Below are 20,699 nucleotides of genomic sequence, written 5' to 3' on the forward strand. Positions count from 1 at the left end.
GGCAATTGCATTAACTGGCGGGTGTGACTGATAAAGTTCAACGGAAGTCGATGAACAAACCACTAAATGAGGTAAATGGAAGCTCTTAAATATGATTTATCAAACTGATGATATTTGATGACTGATGACTTTTACCTGAACAACAATCATTTTTTTATTTTTGAAAAGTCATTAATAGAGAGATGCATATCACGAGTGCTGCCTAATTGCTGGCTTACATAATTCGTGAAAGGTGGCTGGAAATGCATTTCATGACTTTCGTGGATTGGTTTTCAGGGCCAGACTTTTTGTGGCACCGTGTAATTAGCAGTTGGGAGAGGAGTCATGCATCAGATGTATTATTCATATGTGCATCAGCCTGTGCATCCAATTCATCAACGACCGCACGCATCGCTTCATCACATCGAGTGACTGACGTAGCCGGCAATTAGCATTTATCAAGCTTGGTTACACGGCCCCCGAAAAACTGGACACTTTTGTTTATTCAAGTGCACAAACAAATGACCGTAAACATTCAAGTCGGTGAAGAAAAAACGTAAACTTATCATTACAATTTATTTTGTATGTTGGCTGGCTGGCTGGTGGTTCCCTTGAGCTCGTTTCATTTTGATTAATTTCCAGGAGGTCCATCATCAAGCCCCGCATGTAATTGGCTAAAACAATTAGCCATTTATTTTGTGGAACTCCTCGCTATATAAACACACCATTTGTAGTGTAATTGACCATGAAATTAATATTCGCATGTAAATGTTTCACTTCAAATGCGGACCTATGATTCAATGTCAACATTGATTGGGTCAAAAATTGGATACATTACCTCGACTGGCAGTGGGTGGCAGACACACACACTCAATGGACACTCAAGCAGTGCTTCAAGTTCGGGTCAGTTAAGGGCATTCGATGGGGCCTTCAACTTCTGACATGTACATATTAAATCCGATTGGATTTCTGTGTTTGGTTTCCCACACAGCCATCAGCCATCAAAATGATGATTAACATTGGCTTTGGGATGCATCATTATTAATAAATATAGCTGCAGATTGTATGGGAATTGTTTCAATGGAATTTGAAAAAGAATCAGATTCAGTTTTCTAGGTTTTCTTGTTTGAAATCCCTCCCCAACGTCTTTGAATGCCATTCCCAAGAAAACTTGAATACCTGATCGAATAGTGCGTGTAACTGGGCTCTTGGGCAAGCTGTAATTAAATTAAATCACCGCCAAACACAACATGAGTTTGAAATTTCCTTTGAAAAGGTTTTGCAACTGAAAGCAAGTTCGTGTCTTAAGTCTTTCGTTTAGTGGGCTGGACAAAATGAAGTTGCAAGAAAAAATGGCTTTTATTTTAAGTAACTTCTGTAACCTGTACCGAAGTATTTAAAATATTTCTTGTTGTGCATTTTGTTGGAGGCCACAATTATGGTCGAAAACGGTTTTGGGGGGATACTAATTAAATGGCCATATTGGCGTTAAAGACAGAGGTTGTTAGAGAGGCGGGGACCTGCAACTTAATTTGTCGGCATTGTTTGAATAGTGAACCAAACAGAAACAAACTAACGATCAAAATTTATGGACAGAAATCTTACGCAACTGTCTTGGCCATCTTCTGGCGACTTCTTGTTAATTACAAGTTTTGGCAGCAGCATCTTGATAGCAGCTGGTTTAGATGTTTGAGAGCCGCGTCCGTTTAAGGTCAAGACAAAGCCGGAAGACGGCCTGGCATCGCCATCGCCTCACATCGACACACAGCTGGGCTTCCATTCAATTGCGAAACAATTCGCCGGCTTTTGCACCTCGAAATGTCAGCCAGCACAAACATTTTTCATGCTCCCATGTGTTTGGGCCACTCGGCACGGGGTACGTATGTTATTTTCTACATAATATTTATGAATTTTTCTGTTTGTCAGTCATCAGCTGCAGCTCTCGGCGCACTTGGCCATAACAAGTCGGTCAAGTCGGACCGGGCCAGACATTGCTGTTTGACCTTTTATTGGCTCTATGTAATTATTATCAAAAATACATTTTTTTCCTCTCCAACTTTTGTTTAACAAATTAAATTTAAGCAGACGTCGTTGCCAAAAAACCAAAATCCAAGGGGGCCAAAGCGACTTTTGTCTATGACCGTTGCTTATTGACCTTATTGTCTGCCAATATTTGTTGGCCATTTTATTAAATCGCCATCGCTGCTTATTTGTTTGGCTGTTCGGTTTTGGTTTGCTGATTATTAATTTATTTGAATTGTGACAGTTGGTTGTGCAATTCTCCATGCAGGCAGCTCTCAAAGGTTTCTTTCTTCTGGTTCTCATTCCCATAACTATAACTAGAGTTTTCAGATCAGAAATTTCCATTCCTCCGACACAATGGCCGGTAATTAAGGCAGAGACTTGAGAGACTTCCTTTATGCCAAAACTTGTTCCCGTATATTGAGTTCCATTTCCGCCCGGGTAATGTTAATTGCCAATTGTCTTAATATTAAACGTCATCAGAATTTATCTGATGCTAGTTAATAGCAAAAAAGATTGGATATTAAACCATAAACCAAAGAATGATTGCAACCTTCGGAATTCGCGGAGAGGAAGTACTATCTAATTGCAAAAGGGTGGGGTAAACAAAGTATTCTGTTTAAGACTGTGGTTAGGCTTTAAATTAATCCAAGCGATAAATAGTTTCCTTCTTGGTTGTGGCCTCCAGTTATCTGGAATTTTACTTAAAAACTTATCTAAGCGTTTCTGTTGTATAAACAACATGAACATTTATGGTCTAAAGCTATATATCTTGGTATTATCACCAATACGCCATCACAATTTTCACTCCTGTCAAATTGGTCCAAGGTGGTGAGAGGTAATAAGGGGATATTAGTTTTAAAAGGCTAACAAATATGAAATAATCAAAAATTACTCCAAATGTAGCACATTTTTTCTGGGGTATCCACCATTCGACCCTGGGTTTGTATGGATTTATTCTAAACTGGCAATTTACATTTACAGCTGCCGATTGCCTGAACGTTTTTGCGGCGATAAATTAAAGCTTAATCAGCAGAAATTGTCTAAATCCGCAAATTATCCGCCATCGTTCTGAATATCGCCCGAGCAACGGGCGTTTAATTGTATTGCCACAAATTGAAATGTGCGACATGGCCGGCATGTTCGACTCCAAAACTGACCATAACAATGGCCGTCTGTCATAACAAGAACTCTGGCTAAGAACCAGAACAAACAGAAAAACAAAAATAAAACAGAAATTGTTATGGAAACAGATTCTGATTCAAAATCAGTATCTGAGACAGCTAAAACTACAACTCAAAAAACAAGAAAGGAAAGCTTAGTTTGAGCGGAGCCGATGTTGATATACCCTTGCTAAATGGACAGCAATAAGATATAGTCGGATATAACAAGACAAAAAAAATTAAAAAAAAAAAAAAAAAGTTAACAAAAAAATATTAAAAACAAATATTACAACAACATATATTACAACAACATTAAAATTAAAGTTGTAACAACAAAAACAAAAAAGAAAAAAAAACATTTCCAAAAAAAATTTATTATTTTTCTGGGTTTTCGGGCCTGCTTAAGTGCAACCTATGAGAATCGAGGAGGAGGGCACTATTTTTTAATTAATTATTAAAAAAAAATTTATTAAATTTTTACCAAATAAAAGCATATTTTGGAGTGTTATTATATGCAAAATAACGGTAAAATTGTACTCTTCTTTACTATTTAGGTTGCAGGCCCCCTTATAAGTAGGCAATGGAAATATGAGTGTTTACATTTTGAACTTTAACTTTAAAACTGATGGACTAGTTTTCGTACAAACAGACATACAGAAGGTGATTCTGATCAAGAATCTATATATTTTTCAGTTTCGGAGACTTCTCCTTCACTGCGTTGCACATTTTTCGCAGAATTAAGAAAAATACTTTACCCTCTGCAAGGGTATAAGAAGCCATAATGGTTAGCGCTAATTGAAATTCTTGGGGTCCGTTCATTGATTGCTCTACTGAGGTGACCTTGTCGGCCGATTGGGGCGGTGGTGTGGGTGGGTGGGTCTAATGGATTTATAAATCACTTACCATTATCAAATCGCCGGTTTTTTCATGACGCCGCATTAAAATGGCAGCCATATTCTGCTCATCCTGAAAGACTTCGCCCACTTGGTTTTTGTGATGCTGAAAATAATACAAGAAAATGAGGTTTTAAATTATGAATTCAGTGTTTAAGATTAGTATTAGCTAAAAGCAAGTTATTATAAAATTGCATATAAAACTAAGAGTAATATTTTAAGACAGAAATTAAAAAACATATACCAATAACAGGTTAAAGAGTAACAAACAAATGTTATTCTTTTAAAATTAAGGTTTATATCTTAAAGTTGTAGAATAAATAAGAGATACCTAAGATTTGACATTATTTTATAGAATTTGCTGTATATTTTGTTTTGTTGAAAACTAATTTGTATAAAATGGCAATTAAAAACCCATTCAACATTTTTACGGGTCTAAATTCCAAACATTCCGCGAGATGTAAAACAAATACATGGCTAAAGCCGCAGCTGGCCATAACTAAAAATTTAAAGCAATTTTCGTTTGGTTTTTTTTTTGTATTTTTTGTCGTATAACAAATGTATATTTTTCGTTGGCACTGCAGCAGCCGACAGCTGAGCAAGACAAAACGCGTGGTTAGCGGCTAAATTTAATTAAATGCAGCTTTGTTTGGCTGGAAAAAAAGGGGGCTGGGGTGGCTACAGGGGGCTGGAGGACTCGGACACTTAGTGAGGAGGTAGCGTGGGGTTGCACTGGCCGACGTAGCGGTAAACTGAGCTTTGATTTATGCTCGCGGTCGGTAAATGTGACGCCTCAGCTTGCACGTCACTCATACGCCGTGTGTGCCGCGGCAGACATTAGACTGACCATGAAAACCCCACTGCTGGCCGCTGACCAGGCTTAAAGCCCAAGCTTCTGACATTTGGCCAACTGATCTAGTTTTCGTGGTAGTGCTTAATCTTTTTTTCCTCTGCTTCCAATCCTGTGACATAGACATTCGTTTTATGCGAGCTTTTCAATTCAAGGCGATTTCTTAACAAATACCCTGGGGATATTAGTCTCGAATTTGCATAAATTTTTAATTTTAGAGGCTTATCTTTGGTCCCGCTTCGGTCAAACTAATTAATTTAATTGCCCTCTGCGTAACCTGACCATTCAATTCGATTCAATTCAATTCCAATTGAGTTCTGCAATAAATATCGAAATAAATGTAATCTGACACTTGACATCAGCATCCAGTATTTGGCATTGGACCGCGTCCGTACTTCTCAAAAAGACTAGTTTGTGGCCGGCACTCTATCAAATTACAAGCATAAATCATAACTGCCCCCTCCAAAAATCGAGAATAGTATCTACAGTTACTAATCGCCGTACGCCCGATTGAAGCCATAAATGGCCGTTTGCATTTGCGATCCAAGTAAGTCAAGTGCCAAAATTCAACTTAAAATTAGAGTCAGAGCCATTGGCCTTTTGGTTTGATAGAAGCTGTCGAGAGGTTATCTAGGTATCTATCTTAATGTAAAATATATAACCATAAGTAGGATTTATGTATGAAGATTTTTGATAAGCAGGAATATAATTGATTACTATAAGAATACTTATATATAAAATTGAGAATTGAGATCAATTTCACTTTATCTGTAAAGTGCTATATTCATCGCCTTCCCTGACATTTTCAAGAACTGAGCAATTATTTATCTTTTCGATCGAATTACTGGGCTGTCCAGAATGACCACGCCCCAAGGCGTTTGCCGAGAGTGACCGCCAAAGCGTGTGGACACGCAAAGGCAACAAAAATCACAAAAAAATATAAAAAATCACAAAAATTTTCATGTGCAGCAGGCATTTATGGCTTAATTTGTTGTTGCTGTCGCTGTATGTAGTTGTAATTGTCGTTGGATTTGCCGTTGTTGCTATGATTTTTTTGTTAGCTAGTTGGACACGACGACCTTGTGGAAAAATAAGTTCAAAGCAACAAGTGGCAAGTGGCGACCCCCACGCCACCACACACAGGCTAAAGATACAGCTACACCGGGCCTCACGTATTTCGGCTGCCATGAATCCGAATCTGAATCTAAATCCAAATCCGAATTGGATTCCGAATCCAAGCCTGAGTTGTCAACGCTTAGCACCAAGACGTGGCTAAGAGTTTTGGCCATATAGTATGTATTTATGAACTGTCAGTTGGCCACTTACTGCACTCATTGCTCAGACTTGCTCTTGACTCCACTTTGCATGGACCAATTTCCTTTGTCTGTATCTGTGTTGACAATTGCTGTTCTCATTTTTTTTTTTTCATTTTTCGACTTATTTTTGTTCTTCTGGCCAAGAGTTGCAATTTTAATTAGTTGACTTGCAAATTGTAAATTGTTAGCTGTCGCGCATTTTATTTCTACTTTTTCAATACGTTTCTGCATCCATATAGGTATTTTTTTTGTTTTGTTTTTATTTATGGCGCCGTAAATTTTTTAATTACAAATGGCTACAAGACATAATGTAGATCTTTTTTGTGATTAGGCTTTGGCTGGCATTTTTTTTGTATTAGGTAAGCTGTGCCAGTTTGGTTTGATGGCTGCCCTAAAGGGCCCACCGATATTTTTTCCTTCAGAAGAAAATATTGTTCAAACTTGGCTTAAAGCGGTCTGAGATGAAAGATTGCTTTATTTTTTGGTTAGCGAAAGGTGAGAGAAAGGATAGCCTTTCTCAAAAATAGGAGTGTGGGTGTCTATCTGATAAAGAATTGACAAACTGGCTTGGTGACCAATTAATACTCTTCCGTTGCACCAAAAAAAAATTCCTCTTGTAAAAATTCCACTTCCTTTTTCAAATACTTCATTGCTCGGCCACCTAAATACGAGAAAATGAAAGTAAAAGCCAAAAAAAAGTTAACAACTTCCTGGCTGATACCTTTTTCTCGCCACTTTTCTTTGGCCGTCTTTCTTTTGGCAATTTTGTTATGCAAATTAAGCCGAAAAGTTGAAAGAAGAAAGACACAAATGACCCGGAGCAGCGAACTTGGCAAAGTGAAAATTAGCCTTTGAACTCTTTCTGTTGTTTAGTGTCGAAGCGAGAAGAAGGTTAAAGCATTAGTCTCAGGCCCTTAACCTGCCCCGAAAATGATAATTTTCCATTGTTCGAAACGAAACGAAAGTCCGTGGAAGTTAAGATTTTTCCATTTGTCTGTTTGCCAGGCCCACACTCTTCTTTTTCTTTCTTTTTTATATTTGGCTATATAGTTTTTTTTTCTTTTTCGGAGTGAGTACGCACCATAAATCCATGAGCCATTTAGCCAAAAGTTAACCTACAATTAACGCATTAGACGACGTGTGGGCGTCTTCTCACTGTGGGTTCGTTCCATTTGTTGGTTTGTTTATTCGCCGATTTGTTTGGCGTCGTTACGCATACGCCGCATTGGCCGCCGTGGCCACCGCTTTTGGGCTGCCAGCATAATAATAAGTTTGGATTTAGCGGTGCGTGTGTGTCGGTTGATTTGCTTTGGCAGTTAGCTTGTTTATTACGCACCATTATGCATTGTATATGAGAAACAAACTGGATTTCTTGTTTGCAGTTCGGCGTTTGATTTCCATACAATGCCAAGGCTATAGCTGCCCATTATTTGTCTATTATTCGGGCAATTATGTGACCCATTGAGTGGCTGGTTAGCGGAACTGAGACCCAACTGGAATATCTCTATCCATCGCAATGATCCTTTACATTTTTTTGCTGCGATTTCGTTTGATCCACCGATAAGGCAGTCGCCAGTTCCTCATTTTTTGAACCTTAATGGTGGCAGCAAAAAGGGAATGAACAAGCTCGGCTTGTTAAACATGCCACAACAATAACTGCAACATGAGCATAACAACAAAAGCAACAACTTGAGAAACTGTCAGGCCATGGCAGCCACTTGGCTATATTATGCAACCGATTTGCAGCCGCAAAGCAAAAAATGTGAGGCCGAGGGAGAGAAATGCAGCCTGAACTGCTTTCTAAGCCGCAAACTTTTCCTGCTGCCCCCTCAGTGTAGATATTTTTTTATGCGGAATTGCAACTTGCATCGCCCGCGCTTTTTTCAGAAAAGAAAAAAGATAACTCTTGAAAGAAAGAGAAAGAAATGGACACAGTGAGCTAATTTCAAATTCATTCAGCTGCCAAATCGACCAACTCATTAATCATGCTTTTCCACCAGCTCTACTAGCCGACAACACCAAGTTGGCATCGTTTTGCAATGACAAGATACAATTTTGCGTCTTGTGAAATGAGTGCAGCGGGCAGTTGTGTGGCATGCACCAAATGCTTTTTCATTACGGCAATCGAACAGCTAGTTTTTTCTTCATTTTTTAATTATGCACTTCGCGTTGGCACCCATCAAAAATGCATTTTGAAAACTTAATTAGCAGTAAGCTTTCAGTTTCAATCAATCGACGGGGAGAGAGAGAGCCATGCTCGCCTAAGTTCGTTGCCTAAGTCTTTCGTTTTGTGCTTTTTCAGGCCGGCAGGTTGCCAAGCCTTCACCGAAGGGGATTGTTCTTCTCGAGACAGTCATGATCCACGAACAATTGGTCACAGTCTACTGTCTGGAGATGTTTATCAAACAGCAATACCTTGGCTAAACAAATTAGTAATGGAAAAGTAATTTCCTAAATATACAATGTTTACCTTAAGCCAAGAGTTAAAACTAACAAACTTATACTCTTTTATTTACTTTATATAAACATGGAAAACATGATTTATTAAAAATTGTTTCGCCAACCTTTCGGCGCCGACAACTTCTGGTACATAATCCCATTTACTTGATTTAGCGCGCCCCTTTTTGGCAGTTTCCAGTTTCTAGCCAGGCGAGAGACCTGCACAACTTTTGTTTTATTTCGCTTTATTTCTGGTATATTTGCGGCTGCAGTGACCTTTGAATGGGGGCCTATCGCATTTTATCGATTGAATGCGGCAGTGGGAGTGCCGAACAACGCCTAGTGTTTGCCTTTTAATTTCTTGGTATGCCACAAGGAGTCCACAAGGTGGAAAAAAGACTGAAAGTGTTGGGTGTGCGGTGTGCTCGTGCAGCAAGGTTTCCACCTTCATTGTTCCGCAGAAAGAAAATTTCACCGCACGAATTAAATTCGCGAACAAATAATTGCACTTTATAAAGTTGCAATTATTTATTTTTCGTTTTTTAATTTAATTTTAAATTCCAATCACACGGCTCCACACAAAAGACACAATAATTTCCCGCAGTTTTTTGTTATAAAAACCAGGTCAATTCTTTGTACCAGATATCAATGGAAAATTATTTTTCGGTACTTTTGCGGTTGCCGAAACAATAAAGCACCAAAAAAAAAAAACGATCCAGAATGTCAGAAATTAGAATAAATATTTTTCTTGGCATTTTTTTTTTGTTCCTTTGACTGCCGTTGGAAGGTCTCTGACAAAGTGCCGCCATTACCAAAAAAAAAAATGAAGAAAAAGACAAAAAAAAAACGGACATAGAAAACATTGAAATTGTTGTAGTTATGTGGTCTATATCTTGAGGCCATTTGTTTGTGGCATGAGTCCAAAAAACACCGAAAACACAAAATAATTGCCAAGTCACAGAAATTCAAAGGGGGAAAATGCCTTGCGTGGGTTACTTAATCTTGAACAGAAAATACTGGAAAAATATGTATGCTACGACAGCAGCTTATTTCATTTTAATTAAAAGTAAAGCCAAATCCCCAAAGAAATGAAAGAAAAACCATTAAAATCTTTCCGCATTTCGTACTGTCGGGGCTTAAAACTTAAATTATCACACATAAATCACAGAAATAAGAAAAAAAAATCAGGTAACAGAAAAAACTTCACTGTTGGTAAAGTCCGAAGACATAAGAGTTCGAGTCAGCGGGTTCATTTCTTTTTTGGGCTGCCGTCTGACATGACATTTCACTTTCATTTCCGAAGTGCTGTGCCTTGCATTCAAAATTATGTTGTGTGTTTGCTGGTCCTCCCCCGAACAGAGCCTCCCTTTCCCATGGCTAGGCTCCAAGCCACCGGAGTAATAATCGCCGAAAATAAAACTTGTAATTTAAAGTGCGATCAATTGATTGTAGTTCATAGGAAATAACACACCCACAGCAGCAACAGCAGCGGCAAAAACCACATGAATAATAGCAAAATGGGAAAATTAAATTATATATACAAACAAGACATGAACGCCAAAAAGGTGATCGACGCCAAAAGAAAGTGAACTTTATTTTGAATTAAAAAAGAGTCACGTACCAACTTCAATGTTTTATGGACTATTTCGCAAGCTGTGGGCGTATTTATTGATATAAAGCTTCCATTTAAGTTCTTTATTTTTATTTGTAAGATTATTTCCTTACGTCCTTGACTTTCAGCTGTGCTTTGTTGATTTTCTCTCACAATTAAAAGCTCAAATAACAAACGAATGTAATTACACCTGAGTCTGTGTTTCGTATACAAATGCCAGGTCTAATCTCTTTATCATACGGCCAATTAATTTTGATTAGTTACAAATACAAGCTAAGCACAACCATGCTAACGTATTACATACCGAAACGGACACAAAAACAAAGTATATAAAAGCCTAAAACGAATTGCGGCTAAAGGCTGAAACAAAATATCAGCCTACCTCAAGCGGAAGTATGGCGAATCAACAAATCAGAAAACGTACAAAAGCCAACAAACGCAACAAAAACATCGGCGGTAATTTTTATTATTGTTTTATCAAGTTACATCATCAATGAAAGTGCAACAAACGAAAAACGTATAAGGGAAATGTCTGCATCAAATCAAACATTTAGGGCAGGAAAATAAATGATAGAAATTGGGAAAGGCCATCTATGAAATTATTGCCAAAGATGGGCTTAAAGACACTTTTGGTCTTAAGTGAAGATATTTTATAATTGAAAGTTAGGCCATCTGTTATGACACAAAATAGGTTAAAGGAGGCTAATAGTTTTTTAACTTTGGTTCAAGAGAATAGCTTAACTGTGACTATAAAATGGATTATTATTTTTAATTTTTTTTAACGTTCTAACTTGAAATATAAACTCTAGAGACTCACCTCTTCTTGGGCAATCTCCTGCAGGTCTAGGCCGTGGGTGGCATTTGGCTCGCTGCCCACGCTCCACATGCGCAGCTCATGAGGCGCTCCCTTGAAGAGTCCTTGGGTGGCGCGGAGGCTCAGATTCAGGTTCTGGCCAAAGGCACTGAAGGATACATTGTGTGACTTGATGTCACTAACAGACGGCCCATACAGGTGATTGCCACCCGAGCCCATGGCCTGGTGCTTCAGTTCGCTGTAATAGGCATTCTTGCTGAGATCCTTTTTCACGTGATGCGGCGGCAGGGTTCTCGCTGGGCTGTCGCCGATGCTGCGCCTCCGGCGATTATGGTTGTCGTGGTGCAGTAGCTGGACCAGCTCATAGTGGGGCACCGCGTCGTGGGTGTCCACGTGGAAGACTGACTGCAGCTGCTCCGGCGACATCTGTTTGTGCAACTGTAACGAGTGGGGGAAAAACACATTCAGGTTAGCAATCATTCGAGTGTGTATTGAACATGCCCTGGGCAATGGAAACAAATTGTAGCAATTGGTAGATGGATAATTGAAAAATTATCAATAATTCAATGCAATAATCAAGTGTTTGCGGGTCGCTCTCTCGCCAGCTATCTTTCTATTGAAAAGTGGGTTCGTGTTTGCATTGGACCCAGTCAAGAGCTATCTGGAGATTAACGACTAAGCCAAAGACATAGCCGGCTGGCTGGGTTTGGTTCGGCCATTGAGTTTTGAGTATCTTCGCTAACTGGGTCAGGGTCAAGACGGTGTTTGATAGATTTATTGTGTGTGTAGACATGCATGTATTTAAGTATTTCCGAAATCGAATGAAACGAATCGAGCAAGAAGCACAAACAAAAATCAAATATCGAAAAACAATCTTATCTGACTTGCGTGTAAACTTATTTTTTGTATTCGCCATAATTGCGAATTTCAATTAAAATAAAATTAAATACATAATGTTATTAATGGTCTTTTAATCTGTGTCCTATTGTCGGTGCTTATAAATAGTTGTATTCTATTAATTGGGAATTTCAAAATTAGTTTTTCATTGTGATTGGGTCATTCTCTAAATTCATTCATTAAATAAAGCTGATTTCGATTTTAAAAGTTTTTTTTTCAAATATTTTGTCATTTCAGATGACGTTCTACATCAATCAATCTTGATGTTTTTTTTGGGTTTTTCTATTACATTTCCGTTTTATTTATCCGTTTGCCAAATCTGCATCTCACTTGCAACTCCAATCAGTTAAAACTAAGATCTGTTACAAGGTCAAAACAAGAGTAGAATTTCCTTAAACAACGGCCAAGACGCAAGCGCAAAAACAAAAGACTCAGACAACGAACTTGCTGGCAAGCGCTCGACTGGCAATTTAGGCAAATTTCTTGCATTCATTTTGCCCAAAAAGGCCTAAAATGAGTCAGAAATGGTATTGCAGCAAATGACGACAAGACTGGACTAACATAAAAAAATTTACAAAAAAATAAGGAAAGAGATAACCAAGAAACCGGCAAGGTAAACAAGATTGGTGCTTTCGGCCAGCTTAAGACTTAAGATTCACATTTAACTGTAAAAACCAAGTCCGTAAGGTGCTAATAATGATGATGCCACTGCTGGGCATAGCTGTAAGCCAGCTGTAAGGCTTAATCATTCTTTTATAACCGAAGTGCAAGCGGAAAGTCGGCATGGGCAGGTGAACAAACGCAAGAAGAAAACCAGACAACGCACACCGACTCGAACGGGCACAATGCCAAAGAGTTTTTACTTTCATTTGAAACGTGTTTTGACCACAGACAACACTCGCTCACATGGCCAGGAGCCAGCCAGCTGTTTCTGTTTCTTTTTCTGTTGCTTTTGCTTTTGCTTGTGCCGTCGTTGGGGTCGCACATTGAGCAAGTTTTGCCATCGTCGCCCCATTGAAAGTGAAACTGACGCTTGAGAAAGGAAAACAGACACATAAAGCTACTCTTTCGATGAGGCGTTGAGTTTGCCACTCGAGTGCAATTGTGGCGTCGACTCGACTCGACTTGAGAGTGTGCATCGCCGGTCTGTAGGGCTCTTGGACATTTTCCAGCATTTGGAAAGTTTCTGCACCTGCACAAAATTATAAATATTCTTGTTATTCTCTATGCAAATCCCACCTAGTGGGTTAACCAGGCCACACCCAAACACCAATCAACACTTAACTCTCCGGCCCTTGTGACCAATTAAAGGCAATTAAACCCGAATGAGTGAGAGAGCGGGCTAAAAAGATCGATAAGCAAGTACAAATTATGCAAAAAGGCGGCATCCAGTGAACAAGATCAACGAAGGTGATTAGGCTACCAGGGCTGGGAAGCCTTTTAAAAAACAAGTAATCCCAATAGACTTGGCTTTAGCTAAGATTATTATAGAGTCTTACTATGTGACAGATATCAGAAGTACCTGAAAAACCAAAAATTGTCAACCAGTTTGTACTACAAGTACGTGTAGTAGGCCTGCAGTTGAAGCCATTTGTCCAAAGCTCAAGTTTGATTTTATTTTCGGTTTTCGCCGAGTGCAATGACGGATATTGTGAAATTTGCGCTTTTTGTAATTTGTATGGCTAGATGGCTGTTTCTGTTTGTTGGCTATTTGGCTGACTGGCTGCTGGTTGCTGGTGCTCGGGCAATTACTGAAATTGTGCGAGATTACTCATACGCCCGGTGTATAAAGCTATAACCGGCGTGGCGATGGCAGTGGCGATGTCGATGTCTATAGCGATGGCGATGCTTATGCCGATGCCGATGCCGACCAAGTGCAATCAGAGTCAAGTCAAAGTAAAAGGTGTAGCCGCCATATTAACGCAAAAAGTGTGCTTCAAATTGGCTCTGGTTGAGGCCAATACACTGTTTATGGCACAGAGTCAGTCAATACTAAAACAAAATTATATTATGTACTGGTGGTTGGGCAATTGTTTTCCACTCTTCTCAGCCGGTCAAAGTCAACAGCGAACGGCAGACGTTCGGAAGAGTGTCACTCGACCTTTCGCGCCGCCATACAAAGAAATTATTCACTCGAAAAGCCATGAACGCGGCAGATAGTCGCTCGAGGACCGACGATTTTGGGTCTAAAAGCATTACGGATTGTTAACTACTCGCCGGATAGTAAATTGCGAACGCTGTCGCACTTTTCCCTCCCATTTCCTTGGGTGTGTTGACCTTGTCGCCTCGGCTGACAAGCGGCGGAAATTAGCAACCGCTTCTGTCGGCATTAAATTTTCAGGTTTTTTTTCCTTTAACATTTTGGAATTTTTGTGTTTATGCCTGCGATTAGCAAAGTGTGAAAAGTTCAGGGTGTTACGACATGGGCTGTGTCTAATGCGAATGGCAATTTGGGTGATTTGTTTCTTTGGTTAGAAGCTGATTTGTGCGAAATATCAAATAGGAGTTATAACATTGAAGATTCATGATCTAAAAACAGCTCTTTGTTTCCTCATTTTAATGGTTTATGCATCGATTGCATAATCTTTTGATTATCCAACAATTACTCATGCCACTGACATTCGCTCCGATTTTTCCGAAATCCCACAACACTCACGCATTCCCCCCACACACACACAGCGGGGAGAACGTGACCCGAGAACCCGAGCTCAAAAAATGATTAAAAAACAACAAATAAAATAAAAGAAACCATGACAAAGACAACAATCGTGCCACAACGAAACTGTTCTTGATTTCACAATTAAAGGCTTAATTTATTTGGCCGGCTATTGATAGGCCAGCAAACATTTGGCCAGTCCGAGAGGAACGGGATATCTCATATTTTTTTCTCCATTTCTGACAGCACATAAAACATGAAACAAAATATAGAAAAAAAATCAACCATCGGGCTGCTGTTTCTACTGAAGCTGACTCATGCATTTGCATCGATATTCTTGGTGTACTTTTGCATGTCTGGTTTTTGTTTAAGTTTATTTTTTTACATCATTTTTTTTTTTGTTTCATGCTCGGCTGGGATTTGAAGGGCCTCGTCAAAGTTGTTACTATATCTTTTGCTGTTTCTGTTGGTTTTTGTTATTGTTATTGTTGGTGTAGCGTGTCAACTTTAATTGCAGTGGAAAACGGAGACGAAGTCGTTTATGGGGCATCATGATGCAAGCGCCATTTAAGCGAGCAAGGCAAGGCTATGTCTCCAGGTCGATGTCTCCAAACAGCACGAACTTGCTCCAAAAACTAACCAACAAAAAAAGGAGTGTATTATGCCCTAAAAATGTTTTTAACTAGACTTGCAAAATCAAAAAATATCGTTCTGTGCAGGAAGTCACAAAAAATCATCATAAAAATCAAGATAAAAATCGACATAAAAACCGCCTTGGACTAGCTTTAATTATGAAGTTTTCTTTTGATTCAAAGCCAAGTCATAACCTCCAGCTCGACGGAAAACGACGGCAATGAAAGAGAAAGACTCAAAGCGAAAGAAAGAGAGGGCAAGCTGTCCGACAAGCACAAAAGATAGAGACGGAATGAAAATTTACCTGAAATAATTACAAGAACTTTTTACGTTTGACCTTGGCCATAATTTTGCTGGCTTGAGCTTTTTCTTCAAAACAAACAAAAGCTAACGTAAGCTGGTCTGTCTTTTCAATGAGTTTCTTTGATACTGACAAGCACACATACAGATACACTGATAATACACACAGATACTCTGGTACTCTGGCTATAACAATGCCGTTTTATTTCTAACATCGACTCTCTTCGAGCTTGTGCTCTGTTTTGTAATTTAATTAATATACAAAAAATGTTTTTGTTATTTCTTGAAATGCTAATTACGCACAATGCGAATGACAATGAAACCGCTGACTGGCGGCCGTTTGTTGTTGGGTTTTTTTGTTTCATTGTTGCCTTAACGGTTAACTGTTGACTGTAAGTGCCCCCCAAAGGTTATGTATATTTATCGCATTGAATTGATTGATGAGTTCTTGGAGCTCGATCGAACGTGATCCGAGCCATTTGGCATTGACTAGCCGACTGTCTCATGGATACTTACATCTGGCAGGGCTTGGCATACTGTGCTGGCCAAGAGTAGCGCTGTAATTAGGCCCAAAGTAGAGGACATTTTAGTGTGCCAAGGGATCCTTAAAAATGATAAAACTGTAAAGAAAAGAAAAATAAAGTTATTAAAAAGAGTTATTAGAGTCTAAAGCCTAGTTCGTCATGCTCAAATGGTCTGTAATGTTGGCTACGCAAGCTACTAGCATCATCGGCTGTTAACAGTCAGTTGTTGCAACTTTATCGCTAGTTGTTGCCTCAATTAATATTTGCTTTTATTTTTGTAGAAAGAAAAACCTAGTTTTCTGGCCCGCTGGCCGAGTAATTAATTATTGCATAAGGCCAAGAAGCAGCCTCGAGTCAAAACAACAATCTTGTCCGGCCCTGCTGTTGCCTGTGTTGCAGTTGCAGTTTCAGTTGCTGTTGCACATCCGCCCCGACATCGAATGCGGCTAATTGTCAATAATGATGCAGCGATGCGTGGCAAGAGGTAAACAGCATCCATCCCATCCACCGACTAAGCCAGCAACATGGCCAAACCTTTTGACAAACCAACCAAGAAAACAAACAGAACAGACCAGCAACAACGGCTACGACAGCAATTGCAACTGCAACTGCAACAACAGCAACAACAACTAGGGAAACTTTAGCAGCTGCAATTTCATTTTGCAACATCTCAGCGGCATTTACGACAAATTGCATGACATTTTATTTCCCCGCTTGTGTCCCCGAAGGTTTTTGCACAATTTGCATGCAACATGCTGCAAGATCTGCCATGGCCCAGTTTAAGTTGAGGAAAGTCTCTCAGCTTGGAATCAATCATCATCCATCCATATGCGTTTCGGCCTTCTCCTAACGAAATGTTTACCGAGCGCGCTATCGAGCCAAAAATGGGCGTAAAATTGCCCAAGGGCATGACTCTAAATTGCATGTCTCACGTTTTCGTTTGGCAATTTCCAATCATCCGTGTGTGTGTTGAAAGTGAAATTTCCTAAACACTAAGTCTATAATGAATTGGTAAACAAATTTCAAGGAAAAAGAATTTTTTGTCCTTTATCAAACAAAAGACTTAGGAAACGAACTTGGGGAAAACAACTTCTTGGTGTAAAGTTTCTTGGCCAAAGGCCAAATGACTTAGGCCGAGTTGTAATAACCCTCATACGTTCATTAAAAACTAAAAACAAAAAGCCAAGAAAAAGAAATCCATCATGTTAACAGTGCAATTTGGCAACCTTCAAGGTAAGACTTTCACCCAAAAACGAAAACGAATTAAAAGCATTGAATGAGTGTTGAATGAAACCTCGACTGCAAGCCAAATTATCAGGAAATTCAAATGCAACAGCACAAGTTGGAGTCGTGAAGAAGCTGACCAAGTTTGAGGCTAAAACGTGATGAAAATAATGTTGTTTATATTCAGATTCATATTTTACAATAGACACTAAATAAGTCGAATGAAACAGTTATGAGGCAAGCGAGCGCGAAACTGGAAACACCATAGAAGCCAAAGACGAGAGATGGCAACGCCATTCAGTCTCGATTGAGTCGATTTGCATAATTAAGGTCGATTAGGGTCGAATCGTTTGCCATATGTGTATGTGTCTGGCTGCATAAATCTGAATCTGAGCCAGCTCAAGGTTATGGCTATGGCAAAACTGTTTTTTGATTTATATTCAAGCTTGCATAATTCCCGTTCATATTTTTATATAATTAACCCAACCAAAAAACAACATAAAAAACATTAAAAATTCAAAATAAATAAAAAAAAGATACGCATCATCAAATGTCAACCAATTTCAAACAGAAGCTGACTTTCTGGCCCACAAGTGTGGAAATGGAATTGTGCCGAAAAAAGCGGCAAAAAATCAAGCAAAAACAACGACCGCAGTGAAGACAGAAAAGCAAGTTGCATTGTCAGCTTCCGCATAATTATGCCGACTTGGACCCCAACACTTTGCCCATATATTTTACTTTTTTTGTGTTGTGTGGGGCTTTGGCTTTTTGCTTTTACCATAAAGTCAGCGTCTGTTTCGGTTTATGGGAATTTTTTGTGTGTGTTGCTGGCTGCTTTTAACTTTTGCTTTCTTAATGAATTTGCTGACACAACTATCTGAGCCGGAGTCTGTTGTAAGCCCGTTGCCTTAGCCGACTATGTACGTATTCGTATTCGATCTGTTTTTGGGGGGCGTCAGCGTTTTACATTAAATTGACATTGACAGCAGCTGCTGTCCCTACTGCCTGCTTGCTCCCTCTTCCGCCCTGTCTCTCTTGGCCCCTTTTCATGGATTTGGCCATCTCTCTACGGACTGTCAGACAGCTGTTTTTTTCAGTTTCGGCTTCCACCGCTTCTGTGCGCCGATAATCATCAAGGCAAGGTGTCAGCACCTGTGCCAGTAGCTTGATGAGCTCTGCATTTGGCTTGATAATGAACCCATTTCCCCACTTATTGCTTAGCTGTCTTGGCCGTCTGTCTGGCGATGGCATTGGCAGCAGACAGAACAGACACAGTCATCGTCTTCCTTTCCCAGTCTGTCTGTCGGTCTGTCTGGCTGATTGTCTCTCTTTTTGGCCAAATCTGGAGCACACACATAAATCGGCTCAAAGGTGACATAACAAAGTTCAACTGTGAACGTTTTGCACAAGAGATAATAAATTTTTCTTGATATTTCACCGACAATTCCAAGTTGCAAGTTGCAGACAACGATCAACTGGTGGCGGAGGCGGTGGCGGTGGAGGCGGAGATTACGTAAAATGTCTGTGACCTGAACTTTTTGCATTTGCTTAACGTTTTCAGAGACTCTTTGGCCAAATGTATGGGTGTCTGTGGAAAAGGGCGAGCGAATCTTTCGGCCATTGTTTTATCATTATAATACAATGACTGTGGTTTGGGAACTTGCACCTTGAGCCAGGCGGCTGTTGAAAACCTGCCAGCCAGCGTTGAGCAGAAGAAACAGCTGTGCAAATTTTCCATCAGTGTTAATAGAGCATCGGGTTATGAAAATAGCCAAGATTAAATAATAATAGTATTCAAGCGGTTGTCTTTTGGGCCTAATTTGAATTCTAAGTTCGCTGACATAAGCCGTCAAAGATATTAGCTTTTGGCTGGTTTCAGGGCCTCGGCTTAAGGCCCGGGTAATGTTTGCTTGAAACATCTGTTTTGTAGAAAATTATTCATTTATGTATATTAGATTGTTAGCCAAGAAACACCGACAGAACAGAAGACATGGACAACCATACCGTGCGTATACGTAATATGATTTAGAAAGATACATGCGATTTATCGAAAAAACCAGTTTGAAGACCAAACACCAAACAACCATCTTTTTTGGTTCCCATCCCCCCTCCAAAAAATATTAATTAAAATGCCATTATAAAATGCGCAAATATTGAAAAATTGCAGGCACAGAAAACGAGACACCACTGCGTATACGTAATGTGGAAGACTAATTTAAAGATGAGCTCGCAATGACAAGCAACATGTGGCTGATAGTTAAGGCAAACGCAAAACAGAGAAGGAAAATAATAGAGAAAACATAAGGTACAAGCAAAATATTTGTTTAAAGAACGGAAAAAACACAAAAAGTGAGGCTTGGCTTGATCGTGTTTTTGGAATTTGGTTTTAGCCACTGCTACTGCTATTCCTTGCAATTATTTCTGCTCTTGTTATAATTTTTCAGCTGTTGTTACAACATGCAACCAAAAACAACAACAACAACAGCTTACACTGATTGCGTGCTGCGTCGGCGTAGGAGTTGGCAGTCGCAGTCGCCGTCGACGTTGGCGTAGTTGCGGTCGAAGCCGGCGATTGTCGGAAAAGCCATAAACCGCATGAAAATGAAAGTGAAATTGTAATTGAAATTGAAGAAGACGTCGACTAAAATATTTGACTTCAACTTTGCTTCAAATTGATTTTATTTCCATTTGGCTAGCCATGATTATTTGGGATTATTGCCTGTTCAAATGCAATCTTGTGAATAAACTTAATAAATCATTTGTTTTTAGGCAGTTTTTTAATAGTATTTTAATATTAATCAGTGAGTACATTGACTGTCCCCCTTAACTATTCGATGAATGCTAAAACATATACACAAATAGAAAAAACAACTAAGTAAATTGAGTGGTTAGGCGACTGAAATAACACGAATTAAATATAAAAACAAACAGGTTACTCGAGTTTCGTCTTCGCCGATGTCAATGAAAAGGCTGAACGGGCCCGGCCAAAAGATATACTATGATATTGGAAAAAAAAATAAATAAACACACAAACAGCGACCAGACGATTTAAACATGAATTGAAACTGAAAATCTGATGAATGATGGTCGGATGTCGGAATGGCACTAGAGAGTATTTATGGGATATCCAATGAAAGGCCCCCAGAAGGGCTATAGACTGGGCTGTGTTACATGATTTCCAAAGAATATCAATAGCATAGAAAGTTGCAAATCGTTGAACAAAGGCAGATCTGATACAATCCGATTCGATACAATCCGATCCGATCCGAAAGCTTCAAAGCTCTCGCCCTGGCCCGCTCGCTCTTTCTCTAGCCCTCTCTTTCTTTTTGTTGAAATCAAAAAACTGCAATAATTGCAGTAACAATAAAAAAAAAACA

General features: G+C 39.3%; 1 protein-coding gene across 8 annotated transcripts in view; it reads right to left on the reverse strand.

Moving 5' to 3' along the window:
* Positions 1 to 20,699, reverse strand: part of sona (sol narae) — a 45,298-nt gene that overhangs the window by 21,900 nt on the left and 2,699 nt on the right. For all 8 annotated transcript variants that reach the window (XM_043210363.2, XM_070277999.1, XM_070277998.1 and 5 more), the window contains exons 3-5: positions 16,091 to 16,194; positions 11,092 to 11,526; positions 4,068 to 4,163 (exon numbers count right to left, since the gene is read on the reverse strand). In XM_043210363.2, the coding sequence (XP_043066298.1) occupies positions 4,068 to 4,163; positions 11,092 to 11,526; positions 16,091 to 16,159 (600 nt within the window). In that variant the 5' untranslated portion in view covers positions 16,160 to 16,194. The remainder of the gene's footprint in view (positions 1 to 4,067; positions 4,164 to 11,091; positions 11,527 to 16,090; positions 16,195 to 20,699) is intronic.

The sequence above is a fragment of the Drosophila bipectinata genome, chromosome 2R, assembly GCF_030179905.1.
Source record: "Drosophila bipectinata strain 14024-0381.07 chromosome 2R, DbipHiC1v2, whole genome shotgun sequence".
NCBI lineage: Eukaryota > Metazoa > Arthropoda > Insecta > Diptera > Drosophilidae > Drosophila > Drosophila bipectinata.